Source organism: Erithacus rubecula (assembly GCF_903797595.1).
Source record: "Erithacus rubecula genome assembly, chromosome: 15".
Taxonomy (NCBI): Eukaryota; Metazoa; Chordata; class Aves; order Passeriformes; family Muscicapidae; genus Erithacus; species Erithacus rubecula.
The window spans coordinates 11208886-11229563 of record NC_136667.1 but is presented as its reverse complement, the minus strand read 5'-3'; the positions used below and the strand labels follow the sequence as shown (position 1 = coordinate 11229563).

Below are 20678 nucleotides of genomic sequence, written 5' to 3'. Positions count from 1 at the left end.
TAAGGCTTTATGAGCAACAGGTTAAAGAAACTTACTGTCAAACCTGGGGGCCCTGGAGGGCCAATTGGACCTGGTATTCCCATGGAGCCAGGTGGGCCCTGTTGAGGAAGGGGAGAAGGTCATGAGAAGCATCTTTTTATGAAAAAAACCCAATGAGAGCTTTAAGCCCAAATAACCCCAACAGCTGGCATCCCATACATGTCAAATCAACATAGCTGACCACTAATCTACCAGTCTGTCCTTGAGGAAAGGCCTAAAGGATTGTACACCATGTTAGGAAAGTTCTGCTCTTAAAATCAATACATCTTTTTGGCTCAGATAAGGGAAGGCTTTTTTGTTTGTTTTGAACTATTTTTGCACTTTCTTTCCCTTCATGCACTGAGAGAGAACAACAAAACACTTAGTATTTGTGATTCCTCCCAGCCAGAAACAGACATTAGGGAAGCACAGATCAGAGGAGTGGAAATGCTAACAGGCTCAGTCTAGTCACAGAATAGCATGGGGCTTGCCTCTCTGTACCAGGAAATGGGAGTCTGGCTTCTGTCCAGTTCAGATCAATAGACTCATTTTTGGCTCCCTTTGTTCTTCCACTAAAGCAATGAATGGCTCAGTGGGGAAGTACAGTGCCTGGAGTCTCTAGCTGTTTTCACAGAGCACTGCTGGGAGGGCAGAAACACTGTTCAGAAGTTTCAGTGTTCAGGAAACATGAGGAGAACAGCTGAGGCCTTACCCTCTCCTTCCCACCACCCAAAACAGAAGCTATAGCCAGAAAAGCCAGATGTGACTGACTCAGAGTGAAGAAGGGAGGGGAACTCCAGAACTGATATAAAGCATGTCTAGGAAGGGGGAAGAGGTAGGGAAAGCACAAAAGCAAATCACTGAGTACTGCTGTCTGCTGGATACCACCTTCCTGACCAGGAGACTTTCTGGCTTCTGTGGGTCACCCTATTAAGGGCAATATGGAATTGCACACTTTCCCTTAAGCCATAAATTAGAAGTACATTAAATGTGACCCTGCAGCTCAAAGAAAACAGCACCAAGCTGCCAATTGTGCTGCACTTAGAGTACTTTTCATGTTATCTTTTTGGCAGAACACAGCCTAATAATAGTTTATGAAACTTACAGGTATCCCTGGAAGACCTGGAAATCCTGGGTCACCTTTCTGTCCTGGCAGCAAGGATGTAATTATTTCACCTGCTTCACCCTAGAAAAAATACAGCTGACTTTAATTAACAACACATTTAACAATTCCTTCCCACCATTTCTACTCCAAAGGATACACAGTGGCTCCTAGAACTCTAAGAAACTCTGAGCTATGCTACACCCTAGCAGTACACTTGAATATAAGCACTAGATTCTCCAAGAATTGCTCTGTTTAAGAGAGATGAAGATTCTAAATGGCTAAACTAACAAAAATTTAAAGGTTTCTTTTTGCACAAAGATATCAGGATTGATTAAAATTCCAAAAGATTAGGGGATTGAAAAACAAATTCTTCACAAAAGAAACATTCCAGCTTCATGCAAAAGCAGTGGATAGGACACAACATAAAAAAGGCTCAATCAGCTTTTTCCAATGACCCAGCTCATGAGATTAGTGCTGAGTGTGCTGTTACAACAATTATGCTTTCTGGTCCTTATTGAAGTAGTTTCTTTTTGATTTCAGGGAATATCTTTGTTGTGAAAGTATATGTTCTGATGAGATTGTCCTATAATATCTTGAAAACAACTAAGAAAAGGAGCAAACAAAGACCATTTGGCTTAATAGTCCCATTTTCCAGTAACAGTGTTCTGCTGTCCTCTCAGGATTTTAACAGTGTAATTCTGTGGGTTTCCTCTTAGATAGACTTGAATCAAAACTGATGTTTTGGCCCATGCTTAATCTGTCAAAGGTACAACAAATCTCTTAAAAAATATCATCAGATCATGAGACTCCTTAGAAAAAGGCCATCTATGTAACACAGAGTACAACAAAAAAAAAAGGAACAAAGGATGCTGTACTGTTCTTGTCACTGGTATTTTAGGTGACTATTGTTTAGTCTTTAGTAGTGCATTGAGTACACACAGACAGAGTAGTGGTGCATTTGGGTGTTTGTAGACATTTTGTTTGCTTGATGCCTCAACACTGATCCTCACAGTCTCAAGGAAACAGCTTCAGGAAACACTCTGCTACTTACTTTTCAAGCTACTGACCAAATTTCCAATTAGCTGCACTGGAGTGGCCTAGAAACACCAAGAATGTCACTCCAGGGTCCAGTGGATGCACATGGTCTCACATGAAATAAACAGGTTACTCATGGCAGATCACACTGCACACCCATGTCTGGTAAGTACCTGGACATGAGAATACAGCACACTCACCTTCATACCTGGCAGACCAGGAGGTCCCTTTGTTTAAAAGAAACAAAAAAAAAAAAATAAAAGGAAGATCAATAGAAATAAATCACTGGTATGTTTTTTGCAAATCACTAATCAAATCTATACCATGAGGCAAACGTTAATAGCAATATATAAAACAGAGGAAAATAATTTTTTTATGAACTTCAGAATCAAAAGGAAAAATTAGAGAAGAACTTCCATAGTGAATGTTGAGCATTAGAAGGATTATATTTCCCTTTCTTAGCAATTTGTTTCTATATTGCCTCCTATTATCCATCCCATTACTACATCTGTACATCTGACATCCTTTTGTTTTATACTGAAAACACCCTATCCTGGCTCTTTTTTCTGACCCATTAATCACCAGTAATACTCTTTCAATATGTGAAATGTCAGTATCAAGATCTTCCTTCTCTGACACATATGCATGTATTTGTATTTCTCTGCAGGTGGTAAAGCATCTCAGCATGTGAGAATTCAAAGAGGTTTTTAGGCTTTATCACAGCATGCAGCAGAAAAGTTCACTTTCACTCACTTGGACATTTAAAACCCTCTGATTAAATATTTTTTTAAAACTCCTGTTTATCAAAAGCAAAACTGCAAAAAGAAGCTGATATTTATTTTCGTTTTCACAGTAGAAGTCTTTCAGTGAATTACAAGATTAGGAAATCTTTTACTTACAGGAGGCCCTTGTAAACCAGGAAAACCTGGACTGCCTGGGAATCCACGCTCTCCCTTAGGAATTAAGAAAATTATTAGCAAAAACCAAACCAAAAGATAACAAAACCAGATAAACAAATTTTGATTCAAAAGTCTAGTGTAATTGTTAGCTTATGACTCCAGAATAGAAAACTGTATTGGAACAAGATAGAATAATCACTTGGTTAATTCACACAACTGATGGAAACAAATTTCCACAGTCAGGTGTTTCTGCATACTTTCAGGCAAAGTACCACACTACAGAGATGGAAAACTCATTAATTAACTACATTGGCTGCAGAGAACACCATGATCTGCCTTGGTGCTGGCAATTTCTGTCAAAACTTACACTTTGAGTACCAAACCATGACCTCTTTTCTCAAAGGGGTGTGTAAGTCTGAATTATCTTGGAATTACTTTCACAGCTCAGTAACAGCAAGTACTATTGCACAGGACAGACTAAACCTATTGGCTACAGACAGGAGAACAAGGGCTCTGTACTATATTATTGTTGCATTAAGGTTTTTATAAGGAATTCCACCTTTGTTCCATTGCATCCTGGGATACCCTGAGGTCCTGGTGGCCCATCTTGTCCAGGCAATCCCTTTAGCATGGAGAAGAGGGAAAAAGAGTTAAGATTGCAGGATGTTCTTCTGGACTTGAAAGTCAAAAGGGAACAGATTTGTATCTAGACAGTCCATTCCTACTCACAGGAAGTCCTGGTGTTCCTGGAAACCCGGGAAGCCCTGGTGGTCCCTAGAAGGACATTAACCACATGTTTGAAACAGTACAATATGAATGGGTGTGCAAAATTATATACCAAGATTTCACAAAATGTAACTTATTTGTGCAAATTTAAGTAAAGACATCTGAATCACCTGTAAAAAAAAAAAAAAGCTAAACTGAAATGGCATTCAAAGTTCTTACCAATCTTTCAGGGGTATAGCCACAAAAACATAGAAAAGACAATGCAGAACTACTAAAGTAATAGATTATAGACACAAAGAGGAAATAAATACACTTTCATGGTAAAAAATGGATGTGACCCAATGAAGTCAGAGATGTATGAATTATTACCAGCTGAGGTGTATGACAGAAAAATCAAAGGCACAAAATCTAAAGGACTTCCAGATAAGTCCACCTCTCCTGTATGGACCATAGACATACTGCCTCTAATTCAGAATACATTGAAAAAAAAGGCACTGGCACTTGCTGCAATGCAAAACAGACCAAATGAATATTGGGGCTGCTCTCCCTAAAGAGTTTATGAAATACAAAATATATGTAAGATAGTATTGCTCATGCAATCTTGTATTTATTTTAAAAAGTAGTACAATCTCTTCTGGTGGGTAGATTACTCTTCAGATTTAAGTCCATTTTTTTTCTTGTCAATCACCACTTCTTTTAGGACTCAGCCAATGCCTGTCAGTCTTTACCTATTATTCCAACATATCACCCTAAAACTGCAGCAATACTTACTCTGATTCCTTTGGGTCCAATCGGCCCTGGAAGACCATCGTCACCCTAAAAGACAACAACAGAAAAAAGAAACAAGACCCCACACTCAAGCTGGAATGTGTCTTTCTATCAAATTAAACAGTAAGCCTAAACTTTCTCCTACATGTTCACAGTAAGTGGGTTATAGTAGCTGTCATTTCCTGAGTTAAAGGGTTCAAAATGATTTTAACTTTTGGCATTGGACTCTGAACTGAAAAGCATTTGTCCCAGCTGATTAAACATGACTTTGAGGAAAGTTTTCCTACAGGCCACGGTGCTGTCAGGTGACTGACAGCCACCAGTCAGCCCTCCCATGGAGGATCCTCCAGCGGCCCCTTGTGGGCAGAGCAGCCCCTCGTGAGACACGATTCCAACACTGTTGGATCAGACTGTACCAGGGTTACTTTGCATTATGATCAGCACAGAATCTCAGCACAGAACTTTGCATCAAAATCTTAAGAAAAGTTGTGTTTACGGAATAAAAGTGTAGCAAAAATTTCTACTCTAAGACCCCTATGCCATTTCACTCCTGTTACATTCAATATCTTCTCTTTCAGGGTAGACCTCCTTTATTTTTTTCTTATAACTTGCATATTTTTTCCTTTGCATTTTTTTTGATGGGCTTCTGCTAGGTTTATACTGTGAGCATTTATTAAAGAAATGGCACATCCTGGATATGTTAAAGGCAAATATATTCTGAGGAATTTTACTGCTGAATTATATCATCTGAGTAAGTAAGGATGCAATTCAGCAGTTAATAGAAATAAAAGGAACCCCTCCAGGGAAAGCCAGGAGCATTCCTCAGCTCTCTGCACATAGGTTCAATGAGGCCTTCATTTGCATCACCCCACCCAAACCCAGCCCAGGAATCCCATCCCAGGAATGCCACCAGGTGCAAACAACAGTTTACCTACATGGTAGGAGCCCCAGGGCAGCTGAGGGCAAAACTCTGCTCTTATCAGTAAACTCAGCTAAGCCAGGATCTCCTTAGTGCAAGGACTAACCTTGGCAAACCTGTTCTCTGACCCTAATGTGCAGCACCTAGTGAAAGGTAGTGCTGGCAAGAACCTGTGTAGGTAAAGAACTGAATAGGAAATTCAGAGCAATCTTTTTCCACTGGCTAACCATTCAAACTAATCAACTGAAAAACCTGTTCTATCCCAACATCTAAAGATTCTGACTACTAAACCAATGATAATCAGGAGTTCTGAAACTGCTTAGGATCAGCACAACAATTAAGCTAACACTGCCCAGCACCTTCATACCATTCAAGAGAATTGGGACTGACCTTTGAGCCTCTTGGACCAGGTGGTCCTTCTGGTCCTGGAAATCCAGGCAAACCTGGCTGTCCTTCCAAGCCTGGGAGTCCCCTTTCACCCTACAAAAAGAATAAGTGGTGGTGGAGGTAAAATATGACAGAAACAAAATGCAAGATAAAAAAACTTAGAATACACATTATCTTTCTGCTTTTCTGTAGGAAGTCATCACACTGACTACTAACACTATGACTAAACATCTCACCTGCTTAACTAAAGAAATTCCTGAACAGACAGATTTACCTTTAAATACAGCACTCAAACTGACTTCATAGGTTTATGGCTTCACAGGTGTTATCCCACACAAACTCAATACAAACACCTCTGCATGGAGCTATACAGTTGGTCTGCTACCTCATCTGAAAAGCGACACTGTGGAGGAGGATTACTGTCTCAGGTCAGCATATGAAAGGGTTAGTGTATCCCTGAAGGAGAGAGAATGAGGAATTTGGGAGTGCCAGATAAGGAAAACATAAGGCAAAACCAGATTTTGGAGCAAGCTCTGGCATGAACTGTGTTTGCACACTAAGAAACCACACCTGTGCACAAGAGGCATGTCATATGTGTGAGGGGCAAGCCAGGGTACAGACTGTCTACTCATCTCAACCTGGTCACTTGTCTTCACATTTTTGTTAGAGCAAGCAGTATCTACAAATGGTTGCTAGAACAGATTTCTAGCAGAGGGTTGGCCTTGTGTGTTATCTAAGGCTGAAGAACTGTTCTGTAAAATGCAACTATGCCAAAGTCTCCATTCTAAACAGTCATGGAATGGGGGTGCCAAGGTCTTAAAAGAAAAACATGAAGTCAAACAGCTAAGAGGAATAGAAGAGGCAAAAAACAGATGCTAGTGAACTGTAGTATTGAAACTGATTTGAGTATTTTTGAAGCCCACTTTGGAAGTAAGCAACAAAAATGAGAGCCTTGCATGAGGATACTGTTGCCAGGGCAACTCCTGTGGAGTTTGCCAGCAAATTACCCTCAAAAGCAAACAGATTATTTGAAGGACTATGTTTGAGGACAGCTGAGGGAGTATATCAGACATGTCCTAAGGGAACTTGCAACAAAGTTAAAATAATTACAGTGGAAATAGCTGCACTATAATCGCTATTTTTTATTAAAAGCTGGTTAAAGAAATGTGGGCAAATTTTGTGGGGAGAGAAACTATGCTGATCCAGTTCTCTTTGAGGTTATTTAAAAAAATGTATTCTACTTAAACAGCCTATAGACAATTATATTATACATTAATTATATATATATATAAAAATTATATTCCATAAGTTGCAACTGTTTCAGATGTTGCTTCTGCCTCCAGATTTTTCCTATTGCCCACACCACACTGATTTTCATGAAGATTTGGAGAATAATAATTTGGCAGAAAAAACTGCCTGCTCACTGTTGGAACATAATGAAACAGAAAATAAATTTAACAAGTCTGTCACAAAAAGTCAGTGCCAAAAAAAGACATATTGTTGGGGATAGAATGAGATTGAAGTCCCTGGTTAACGTGCAATACATTTTTTTATAAATGCTTATAAGAAACTCACTAGCCAGTTCTGAAAGAACTGAGGAACATAGGATACTTCTTGCTTCAGATTGGAAGCTACTAAACTAAAAGATAAATAGCAAAGGTTTAGGTCAACTCAGAACTCCTCTTCCAATCCTGAAAATACAGGATTGTTTCCATATCCAAATAAAGATGCACCAGCTATAGAACCATCATTTGCTTGGGGAATGGGCAAGGAGTCAGATTCTGATCCCATTTGCCCTCAATCAGCTACATCAATATAGCAAAACTGTCAGCTCACAAGCTTAAACATGACTGTTGCTTGTGGCACAGAAAGAAATAAATATAGTTGGGAAACACCCTAAAATTATGCTTTACTGCAGTAAGATATAGATAATTAAACAGGGATACAGAAAAGTTTGGCAGAGTTCCATGTACTCTAATAATAGGACACAAGCAGGGATACATGCAATTTTTAAAACATGCACAAGTAATTCACATTTATAGAATTTGTTCTCCAAAATTCCATATTTATAAATATGGAATTTTATACAGTATGGAGAGAGAAACCAGAATAATTACTTCCATTGATGTGATATACTTATGGCAAAAAAAACCCCAAAGCAAAACAAAACCCACAGAAAAAAAAGCACCTAAAAAAAAAAAGAACAACCCAACACAAAAATGAGAGGAATGTTGGACTTGTGGATCTGCTGGTAGATAAGGCTAGCATTGAGAGATAAAAGAAAAAATGGGATGGATTCCACTGATTGATGAATCGAAAAAGATATTTGCCTTTACAAACAAACTGTAGGTTTGCTGATAAATGAAATTGGATGTTGGAAGATGAAAGAAACAATGGGGAAAAGCTATGTATTCTGTAAGAATTAAAATCTAAAAGGGAGGATTATACATTAGAGGGGAATCTCAGGTGTCAGGCGTTCAGGGAAGTCTGTGCCTCTCGAGTACCTCAGCCAATGGGGAAAGAGAGGGAAGAGTGGCTGGGAAAAGAGGATAAAAAGGGAGGCTGCATCCTCCAAAACTTTGAGAGACTCCAGGGGAATGCCCCATGGCCTCTCCCTTTATTTGAATAAAGTAAAAAGGACTCTGTCTCCTTTTGGACATAAAGCTCTGGTGTTTGTGGATTAATTTTCCTTACAGCATCAAATACTGAGGGCTTTGTAATTATAGGGCAACTAACACAACAAAGTGTGTACATGTATGCTCAAACAATTCCACCAGCAACACGTCATACCTAGGAAATAGGAGCTTTGCTTTTCATCCTTCCTTTACATACATAAGACACATGATGGTCTGCAAGCTTCAGAAGGACTATTTAAAAACTCTCTGGCATGCCTCAGGAATGTGCTGCTTTTACCTTGGCTGCAGTGGAAATGAATCAGTTTCCCTATTTCATTTTCATTCTAAGGACAAATTGTATTAGATCCACATTAACCAGACAACAGCTTCAGTGAATTCACAAAAAAGCTGTGACAAGCGAAGGAAAAAACAAAAAAAAGCAAACTTAGAAAGGTTCTCCAAAGTTGCACATGCAATAACTATAATGGGCATAGAAATCTGATGCTTAAGTGCCTTCATCTGAGATCCTCTAGGAACTTAACCAGGTTCATGTTTGGCTAACCAAATGTAACTTAGAAATCTTGCCATCAATGGAATACCATTCTTCACAAGGTATGTAAATTGGGAATATACTCAATGAACTAAAAGCAAGTAAATGCCAAGGAATGACCTCATCTTTCTGGAGCTATCTGTATGGCAGGTGTGCCATTGAGCATTACCTTCAATTTTGGACAGCTGCCTTGTTTAACCTGAGCCAATAGTAAAACACTGCACCAGCACATTTTATTGCCAGTACCAGCGTTTTGAATTACTTTTGTTCATTTGTTACATTTGTTTACACAAGTCAAAAACCACCATTGAAATGTGTCAGAAATTAATTTAGAGCACTGAAACCCTCCTAGAACCTTGCTAAGATAGGGTAAGTGGTTTGATAAGACATGCTTCTCAAACTCTGCTATAATTTCACATCTTTAGGATGACTCTTGTATCTCAAGAAAACTTTACAAGACTTAGAGCTGCATTTTGGGCATCCTCTGCCCCTTGCAGTGATCACACCCCATTCATTCCCTGTGACAACAGTAGTTACATGTGAACTATTTAAACACCATTTACTTACAGCCAGGCTCCCCCACACTGGAGAAAGAACCAAGTACTTGCTCAGTTCACAGTACTGAGCTGTTTATCTACAGTGCATTTTAACTAAAGGAAATTCTGGGCACCTGCTATTTCCTCAAAGAAAAAAATTGTAAAACAGTAAGAATTAATGCTGACAAACTTGAAGTATTGTACAGATATACAGAGAATAGGCAGTGAGATTGGAAGTTAAAGCTGCAAGGAAGCAGGAAAGCTCCAATGTGCATCTCTTGGCCTTAGGATACCATCCAGGCAGACCAAAACAGCTTGTTGCACCTAAATGAGACACACAGAGATGCATTTTGCAGATTTTACTCTGCTTGATCCAAGAACACAAGCTTGGCTATTAACTAGCTGCTTACTTGGGTGGCAGCTGTGTTGGGAAAACTCAATTTTGTCACTTCCATGGTCCAGCTCACATCTAGACAGTGACAGCAATCATTATCTTTGCATACAGCTGTACAAATTACAAGGTGAAAAGCAGTACAAGTTCAGAACACATTAGTGAGCATCAACTACTTATGTACTGGCAGTGTAAGAAAAGAGAAAAAACCCACATTGACTCCATTTTAAAATCTCACTGAAGCATTACTAGCATAGCCATTATGCAACATTCCACACCTTAGCTTGTCAACACTAAGTAGTTAGTATAGGCAGGCTTTGGCTGTAAATAGGAACTCTTTCTATTTTACTAGAATTTGTCTCATCTCTGGTTTTTTGGTTTGTTTTTTTTTTAATTGTCAGACAGATGGAAAAAAAAATCTGTGCATTAATTCCCCATTCTTGAGAAAATAATTATATGAAAATCTCACACTGTCAGATAGACCAGACAGTCTAACTTAATACCTGAAACTGTTAATACAGCTTTGCTCTTTGGTGCATGCCCACACTACCATCAAAGAAAAAAGATATGAGCTAGAAGTAAAGAACTATCATCCATAAGCTTCAGTTATCTGAAATTGGCATATGGTTCAGTGGTTAGTGTGCTGGTCTGACAGCTAAAAATAAAAAGGAATATTTACCTTTTCACCTTTTACTCCACTGCAATCACATTTGGAAAAAGATGTACATCCATGGCAAGCCTTTAAAGACATAAGGGGAAAAAATTGTTTTTAATTGGCATAAGTCTATAGGAAGTATTTAATATTGTCACAAAAAGTTAAAACATTTGTCTAAACTATAAACTTACAAAGTGTCCCCTAGCTATTATACAAGTATTCAAAGCTGACACAGTTACTGAAAGTTCAATCACCTTTAATAATACCTATATTTGTTTGCAAGTATTTTACAGCTCATTTTAGACTTCCAAATTTATGCTTAAGCAGTACAATGCAACACCTATCATCAAAAGCACCAGCACCTTATAAAACAGGTTCTTTGGCTCATCTCCAACTGAGAAGAGCCCAGTTATGCCTCTCACCAGTAGATGTCAGGTTTTACACAAGAATTTAATCAAGCCTGACGCTTATGAAAACATTTGCAATAGTTACTAGACAAATACTACATGATTAATTCTTCCCCCCACAGCTCAGTTACCATAAAACACATTTTAAAACCTCTAGATTTCATGGAGCTGCATTCACACCAGTACAAAGCACGACAAACCAGCTACAACAGGCTCTAGCATAAACTGACAGGTGGCTGAGTGACTGTCAGATTTCAAGGGATTCAAAGGAGAGACATATAGAAGTTTGGTTCACAGAGAAGATCCAAGTTAAGTAATCATTCCATACCACGTTTGCTTAGATTGTATTCTTCCACCTCCGTTCTAACATGGGATATTCATTAGAGCCCTGTGTTCATCTCAGAGATTAACAGATGTGTTTACAGAAGTGAGATTTCTAGAAGAAATCCTTTTTTTGGTAGAATGTTTCTATATAATACAAGCTTCAGACCTCTTTTAAATTAAAAACTATGAGCCATATTAGAAGATGCACTAGCTGAAGCACTTTAGGGTTCAACTTGTTCTGAGAATAGGTGTGGCACTGTATTAAAAACAGAGCTTATGCAGTTGCTACCTGGACTTTTCCATTGGCTAGCTCAGTACTAAGAAGTCCAGAACCTTGCAGGAAGGAGATAAAAGACCAAAAGAGGCACCTTCCCCCAAAGGGCTTCCAATGCTTTATTCCAGGATGCTTCCAGGGAGAAAGAGGAAGTGGGACTGCCTGGCTGTAGTATTTTAAACCCCCCCCAGGGGCAGAGGGAACCCAGACCTCAGCCAGTCAGCTCAGGGTGGAGGGGAAAGGACCAAAGCACAAGGCAGGGTACAGGGGAGTTTGGGGAGATACCATTCTCAGTGCTACACAAACTACATAACTGAAATACAACAAGCTTATGCTTTAAAAGTTTGAAAAACAGAGCATTTGGGGTCCTCCCCTACAGTAATCCACATTATGTCAATTCAAAAGAACTTTATGTACATGTTTGAGAGAACATATTGTACAAATTGTCAATCAAGCAAGAAACCTGTCAGTATATCAGATCTGAAATACACTTGAATTCTATCCTTCATTACCACAGAAGCATTTAGGGACATGACCCATCCCCTACCTGGCATTAGGAATGTCCTGGTTCTTAGCCTAAACATACTACAAAGCATCAGATTGAAAACAGAGAAGTAGCTTAAGTCACTTGGAGTAACAAAACCCAGGATCAACTAAGGCATCTTGAAGCAAAAGGCAGAGATTTGAGATTTAAGCCTAGCAGTGGTGTTACATGACATGACCAGGGTGTCTCTCCTAATCTTCTATGTGGCTTCTGTAATCAGTTTCTTGATGTTATCTCTATGGAAACTCAAAATTCTTAGTTAAGACAGATTTATTGAGCCATTTCCTAGAATGAAATTGCACCTTTCTAGTTCGGCTTTCAAAGATCAGAGTGGACGAAGGCCTGAGTAATGTGGCCTGACCTCATGGCTGTCTTTGCTTGGAACAGTGTTTTGCAAAATGTCCTTCTGATGCCCCCTTCAATCCCAGCTATTCTATGAATTTGGTATCTGATCTCTTTCACTTTTAAAAATGGGTTTTTAAAAAGCATGTTTCTTGTGAGCCACTTTTAGGATTACACTCTTTAACAAAGCTTTGTTTAAAAGGGATTAACCTTAGTTACAAGCAATATTCCCTTCCCTCACAGTATAAACCTGGCTCACTGTGCTGCAGCACTGATTCTGTATTACAAGGATGAAACAGTGAGAGCAACATGGAAAACCTTTGCCTCCAAGAGGTGAGGGAAAAAAAGAAACTCTATCAGTACTATCAAAACCCATCAAAAACTGTGGTAGAACACACAGGCTAAAATAAGCACATACACAAAAAACCATCAAGATCCTGCACAAAGCGGAGGATTTATTCAGCCTGTGGAACAGGAGAAACTCATTTATTCTTCCTTACAACTTTCACAAAATGTTACTTAGAGAAATTTTCTCAGCTTTCAGATACAAGGGAACTGTGAATGGGGTGAACAGGGAGAAAGGGAAATTGGGAGGGAAAAAGATGGTATGAGATTACACAAAACAAGTTAGAGGTGTACAATGTTGTGAAGGTGAATTTTCAGGCAGTTAAGCTCAGGAGTCTCTGCCCCTTGCTACTGTATGCAGAAAGCTATTTTGTAAGTGCTTACACATCTTTTACAGCAATTCAGCATCAAGACCACATGAAATAGAGCTGATTATTAAAAGAAATGAAATGAGATAATTTGGTATGGAAGGAATGACTCAAAGCAGGGCAGCTTAGGCAGTTTGCACAGGTCCTTGTTTGGTTGCATGTTGAATAACTACAGTGGTGATCCCACAGTCCCCTCAGGACTTGTATTTGGTGCCTGCCTTCACAAGGAAGCTCTTCTCTACAAAATATCTTACCACAATTCCTTATTGTTGCAACTTGCATCCATTAAAGGTTTCATATACAAAGTTTCTGAAAAATGTACTTCTCTCCCTTACTTTGTTTGCATCAAAGTGCTTTGTTTTAATCAATGCAGGGGTTTTTAAACCTGTGACTGCCTTCCAAAGAATTTATATATTGAGACTATATTTATTATGCTTTGAGTAACTTCTTAATCTACATAATTAGCTGGTCTTGGAGAGTCAGGAGTACTCACTGAATACTTTCTGACAAATGGGTTTGGATATCCAGTTCAGATGCATTACTTGCAGGAAGGAAACCTGGTCTTTCCCAGACAGCAGTGAAGGGAAGCAAAAGGTCTGTAACCAGAAAACTCTTCAAATACCCAGTGTAATCAAATGGTGGTAAGTTTTTGGCATAAATCCTGGGAAGATCTATTTACCCACATGCTTATCAAGAAGTGCTCCCCCAGCAGAGTCACTTATCTTCCTGCACAAAAGCTGTGTTTGGCAGACTGTTTTTCTCATTTGCATTAACTTGTATCCACACCAAATTAAGGTATTTTTAATCAAACAGTCTGAAGTGAAAAAAGTCCTGACAACCTATACTATGACAAGACCAATTCATGCCACTTAGAGGTCTCATTGCTGTAAAGCTTTTTTAAATGCTTATTGCTTTAAAAAAAATTGGAAGCAAAACATGATAGCACAGAGGGAAAAAAAAACAACTTAATGACCTACTCTGAGTGAAAGCCTTCTTGTTTAGACTTTTTAGTAATCTCAAGGCCATTTTTTTTTTAACTTGGCAAAGCAGGCACAAAAATTGCACTAAGGGGGATTGCATACTGTGTAACAAGTAAGTACAAGTTTGAAAACCACTCAGCAGCCACAGGCTAGAGATTTTTGATATCACTGAATCAATTGTGTATTTCACATGAATGTCAAGAAAATCTAGGCTCCATACTATGCATAGAAACACTTGTAACTACTCCTGCACATGGACAGTAAGTAATCTACACTTCAGTCAACCAATCAAAGAAAATGGATGCAAGGACATTCCAAACTCAGAAAAACCTACATTAAGAGCAAGATTTAGATGGTTACCATCAGTACTTTACCCTTACTAACAAGTTAACCAGCACTAGTCCTAAAAATTACATTTCTTCTCCTGGTTTTCCAGATATGGAGAACTGAAAGACTCCAACCCTTAGGGGAACTCCAAGTTACACTCAGCACATGATGCAATTGGAAAACCAAGCAAGACTCCTGGCTTGTATTACTACTTGTCAGCCAGAAGCCTTCAGTAGCAGTTCAGTTCCCAGCTCTGGCCAATAGGCCACATTGTCTTATGTGACAGAAGATAATAAAAATATTTGATACAATAGTGAGTTGTAGCTTGATCATAGGGAGATTGTGACCAGCTCCTTATCTGTCAAAATCTTTTAGTTTTCAACTACACCAAGTTAAATAAGGAATCAAAGCAGCTTTTAAGTGTTGGGGTTGAGCAGGAAGAAGAGTTCTGCCTAACATCATGGGAAAAATCCCCATAGTCATGGTGAGTGGAAGTTTGCCTGCATTGCCCCCTGGGAGCTGTTATGTTCATGTTTCTAGTAAGTTCTTTGCTTTCCCTGTTACCATTGGTTAAAAAATGGTGCTGTGTTTTACATATTCATAATCCCCAGTTTTCACTGGACTCTCATCCTCAGACTCCATCCCTAACCTACCTTATTTAAGTTACTGTTTCACCCTGGCCCTCGCCCTTTCTGATGCACCCTACAATGAACTTGCATTTTATTGTTTGTTGTTTTCTCCTTATTAAAGTTCTTCTGTTTCAGGTCACCAAATTGTGCCTGTCTCTCTTCTATTTGCTGCCTTTGGACTTTTGTGGGTTCCAAGGTAACACCCAGCTGTACCACCCAGGCCTGGGCTGTTACATTTAAGAACTGGAGACAAAGCTTAGATTTGCTCCTGTGTCCCTGTTGCCTCCTCGCTCGTGTACCTGCAAAGATGGACAAACTATCATTGCTTATTTCCTATGCTGTGACTTTCCCATGGCAAGACACAACCAAAGGCTGTAATTAATCTATTCAAGTTTAGCTAATCCGTTCACTGGATTTTCTTGACAGCTTCTACCCATTGAATCTGTGTGTGGAGAACAAGTTCTTTTCATTAGTATATAAAAGGAGGGATGGTATTGGTTTACTAGTCAAAGGATAATTCTTCCAGAACAAACTTGGTCTTTTATGTCTTACATGGACTTAGGAAAACTGCTTTATGCCACCAACAGAATACAATTTTATTTGTTTGTTGTTTTTCAGTTTGAAGGAAAAAAAAATACACATTACTACTCTTGGTTTGTTACAGTCAGCTCAGTGAAATTAATAGCTCAAGGCATTCCCAAAATGCATTGTGGTTAGAAGCCTGCCTTATGCATTGGGCACATTCCACTCCTCTCTCATCAGGCCTAAAGACCTTGGTTACAAGGCAATTTCAGCATATTCCACTCCCACCCCACCTCCCAGCTGCCATTCACAACAGTATTGGACAAAATATTGGTAAAAACTACCAGGAAGATGAATGATGTTGCTGGAGAGAACAGTAACTTGAGACTTTACAAAACCATGAAGAGAAAAATAAGGGATTTACCACCACGTACACACAGCTGCAGGGAAACTTAAGAGTGTGCACCTATAGGGAGGGGTTTTAGGGAGCACCCAAACCTCTACACTAGAGTACTTCAATAATGTATTACTATTAAAACCTATAGGAGCTTAAGAGTAATTTCATACTCTTTCCATAAGCAGGATTACAGAGAGAAGCCAATAATTTCCAAACCTTGACTTTTAAAAATTACCAATCAAGAGAAGGTGAGGATTCTTACAAAAGCATGGTAGGTGACTCAATGAAAGCTCTGACATGACTCAAGTTGCTTACAGATAAATTCTCAATTCAAGTATCACACAATTGGGTAAGAAAAAGAAAAGAGAAATAAATAGCTTAAACAATTTATTTTTTCTGACATCCTCCTTACGTATAATTTTATTACAAATCCAGAATTTCCTGTTTGATAACCCCTCTCATTTCTAGAGGAGCAAAGTGACATTACTGAATCCAGCAATGCAGTTTGTACTAATAGACTGCATGCTTTTCTTGAAAGCTCCATTCTGATAGCACCAGAAGGTTGAGAAAGAATCAAAAACCTGACTGTGGACAGCCACCAATTTTAAACGCTGGTGTCACCTGTAGTGCATTAAGACCCCCCCTCAGAGACTTAAATTACAGAGTTTCATTGAGTGTTAACTTGCACACTCTAACTTCATAAACAGATGTTTTCCTGAAGGGAACCAGACAGTTATTTGACACCAAAACATTGTCAGGTCCCTCACTAGGTAAAGATGGTTCCCTCTTGTTGGAAAAGGATGTACAGAAATCATTGAAATAAATTCTGCCCAAGTAAAGATGGCCAGAATTTTAAAACAAATTGAAAACTGCAACAGACACTGATGATAGGAGATTATCTGAACTGCAGAACAATGTGAGTGAAGAGCAGAGAGCAAGCAGTAAAGGCTAGGGAAAAAAAGTTACACTCACATCACACTGTGTAGCAATTGCTGTTTGTGTCCTGTATTTGTATTTTCCCGTACTTTTTCTTAATGACTTCCTTAGGATTTTTTTGCTGCATCTAACAAAGCCTTTTGATTGTTTGGTTTTACTAACCCTTCCATTCACTAGAATAGTAAAAAAAAGAACCATCCATAAAACCCATTCAAAAGCAATTAATCTCTGAGGGCTTCCATACAGCACACAGTCTGTCTCCCCTAACAGCTCCTGAACCTGAGAGTTGCAACTCAGGTTTTCCACTGATAAAAGTAACAGAAGCACTTATACGAGTCTGGTGTGGTTATGAGTCCTTTCACTACCTGCAGATATGACTGCACAGCAACGAATTGCTGTGATTCAAAGATACAGTCTCAACCTGAGTTAGAACACATAGTATCTTTATATTTTCCTTTCCTTCCAAGCGTTTTTAAAAACTAATAGAGCACCTGCTCCTATTATTTCTACATTATCAAACATCTCAGGTCTTTCCCTTCTGTATTTATGAGCAACATGTGATCAGATACTGTTAGTAAGTTAATCAGGTAATGAAGTTAATGCACTACTAAAAAGAAAGCTGAATGAAACATGGAGTTTTGCATTCAGATAGAATCACACCAAACCACAAAGCAATATCAAAAGAACTGCAGGTACATCAAACCCTTCAAGTTCTAGCACAACGTGCATCAGCCCCAGCAGGTTATTATTGCCAAAGAGAGAGGCCAGAGGGGTCAGAAACAATGGGAGTGTTAATTAGGCTAAAATCCATAGTTTTGAAGTCTCATAGTCCAGAAAAAATGAAATAGGACTTCCCAATTCACCAAGTCTGATTCTGGATCACATATTTGGTAAAATAAACATATCTTGGAAATCCAACAGTAGGTAAATTAACTCACATACACACAACTTTACTGCTGAGAATCAGTTTAACAGTGTTTTGTAATTCATGAAAGCACACTGTGGAAAATGCAAATTTTCAAGCTGCCCTCGTTCATGATTTAGGATTAGCAGAAAAGAATTTTCACAATAGGTGCTGCAATTACCTGTTAGACATCTGTGGAAGGTATTCCTAGAAAAAAAAAGCTTATATAGAGTGAACAAATCCTGCACCTCTCATAGTTATCCTGCTGCTACACAAGTTCCCTTAATGCTACTAACATCACCTTCTGCATTCAAATACGACAGCTTACCAGTTGTCAGCATAAGTTCAGCATTGAGAAAAAAGGAGCATAAATACTGGATAATTCTATCAATTATAAAGACTGACTGTTTTCAGAAATTCACTCTGATTAAAATCATCAAATCCAATATACAGCAAAGCATCAGTTATAAATGCCTTTGCTCTAGGAGGATGGGCAAGTAATTTCCCTGCTGTAACTATGCAAAAGCCACAAACTTAATTGTTCATAGCTCTATTTATAATGCAAATAAATTCAGCCCTTCAGTTCCAAGCAGGCAAAGATTAAGCTTTATTTTGGTGGTGGTCCTGAAGAGTATCCTCATATTCATTAGCTTGCCAAGATCTGTGTAACAAAACACCTGTTCACTTTTCTAGCTAAGGATTTACTACTCATCCAAGTCAAAGATTTCAACATTTATCTTCAGCAAGTTGATTTTCCCTTCTCCTGCTTGGACAGAAAAAAAAACGAATAAACCAAAGGTTTCACAGGGATTTGACAAGTAGAATTAAAGCAGCTATTTTGAATTCTAATTATGGTTTCACATCCATGCTCTTTAGGCTTAAGAAGGAGTAGAAATTTGCAGATAATTTATGATTCATATCTGTGTGAAGTCAGCAAAGCCATCACAGGTCACTAATCAAAATGGCCATCCTTTTCTCCATAAAGTGGTGTATTTATGAGCAATAATATTGCCTAAAGCAGAATCTGAATTAAAAGCTTATAACATGCCCTTCTAAGGAATTGTTAGTCTCAATCTACCCAAAGATGTGAGAAGAATATATATCATGGTCTAAAATGTAACAGTCAAAATATGTTTGCAGAAGTTCTTGACTTTTTTTTTTAACTAAGGAAACTTCTGACATGTAATTTCATCTGTTGCACCTCAAAGCTATCTTTTTTTGAAATATGTACAATATAAGACCTGTTCAGACTGGCAGAGGAAACTTTTAATTGTAGTAGCTACAGTTCTGGCCACAGTGAATGAGAACACAAGAGGCAGGTTAAAAACCATTCTCAAGCATCTGATGGATAAACAACCCTTATTTTTCCTCTGAAGTGGTTGCACTATGTGCTTGTTATTTAGATACATGAATAGCTACTAACAATAACATGGAACAACTGTAAGAGATCTGCTAAGTCTAGTTATCACATCCCAAATGAATGGTCTGATTAAACTGAAAGTTTAAGAATTAATGAATTCTCTTAGAATACAGTTCCTACAAATAGGTTGGAATTAAATTGGTACTTAAAAAGCCCTGTAAAATTATAAGCAAGGAAATCTTGGCATAACTACCCTCAGAATATGCAAAAATTGAAGCAAGTTTGTCTGTGTTAAAAATATTTTGACCCATAAGAAATGGACAGGAGCTCTTAAGAGGATTGAACTTTTCTGCCTGTACCTTGTACTAAAACTATATAGAATTGATTGCTTTAAACTGAACTAATTATGGTTCTTTAGCATACAGTTTTTCATACAGGGCATCTTCCACAGAAGCTTCTAGTGAAAATAACGGCAATACTTGCAGCAACAGATCTTCCCATTGACCAGTCTTACCACAGTCAATTTTTTGGAGTAAAAGATTCCTTACTGAATGGACACCCCAAAACTTGAACAACTGATTAATCCCCAAACTGCAACTATTCACCCATCAAGAATGGGGTGCATCACAACCTGACAATTTCTCTGTATCTGACTCCTGAGCCAGAAAAGAAGACAGAAAGTAGAAGAGCCCAGCTGGGCATCTAACTCTTCCAAAATCCCAGACTTTTCTCCCTTTCTCAATACTTGGTTCTAGGAGGGGTATGGTGGACAAATTTCCAGAGCACAAAGAAATATTAGGAAGAAACTTTAAATACACAGTTTAAGGAACAGAATTAACCCTTGCAACTCACACTAGCTCACTCTAGTACACACACTAGTACACTAGTTCACTAGTACACATACTTTCATCTTCAAAAATGGTTGTTACTCCTCTGCTTAAAGGGGCACTGCCAGCCTTGCCCTCAAGTGTAGGTGAAGAAAAGGAAATGGACAGTTCTCACCACTTCTGAAAACCCTTAGGTTTCTGCAATTTATTAGTCTTACAACACAGAGAATGGGTTTCAGTGCAGTATATTTTACTGGGCACACACAAAGTAAAATAATCAGATCAAGCTCCACTGCCCTTCTCGCAAGCATTTCAAAGCTACAATTGAAGAGACCTGAGAAATCAGGATGAACACGGATTTCCAAACAGCTCCACATCACTTATATGAATTGGCAAAAATTTCCCTTAACAGCAACTTAGAAGTACTGTCTTTATGCTGCCATCCAGAGGCAGCATCTTACAAAGCATCTATGTTTAGATTTGGCAAGTACACCTCCTGGTAAACAGTGCAAGCCAAAAGCACTAAACCAGAATGTAAACTACCAGGTGGCCTTCTCAACCCACTCCATCTCCACATTAATGAACTGA

General features: G+C 38.6%; 1 protein-coding gene across 2 annotated transcripts in view; it reads right to left on the bottom strand.

The window, feature by feature from the left end:
• COL4A5 (collagen type IV alpha 5 chain) overlaps positions 1 to 20678 on the bottom strand; it is a 75770-nt gene that overhangs the window by 41304 nt on the left and 13788 nt on the right. For both annotated transcript variants that reach the window (XM_079318564.1, XM_079318565.1), the window contains exons 2-10: positions 10629 to 10688; positions 5861 to 5950; positions 4555 to 4599; positions 3787 to 3831; positions 3617 to 3679; positions 3058 to 3111; positions 2359 to 2385; positions 1124 to 1204; positions 36 to 98 (exon numbers count right to left, since the gene is read on the bottom strand). In XM_079318564.1, coding sequence (XP_079174690.1) covers positions 36 to 98; positions 1124 to 1204; positions 2359 to 2385; positions 3058 to 3111; positions 3617 to 3679; positions 3787 to 3831; positions 4555 to 4599; positions 5861 to 5950; positions 10629 to 10688 — 528 coding nt within the window. The remainder of the gene's footprint in view (positions 1 to 35; positions 99 to 1123; positions 1205 to 2358; positions 2386 to 3057; positions 3112 to 3616; positions 3680 to 3786; positions 3832 to 4554; positions 4600 to 5860; positions 5951 to 10628; positions 10689 to 20678) is intronic.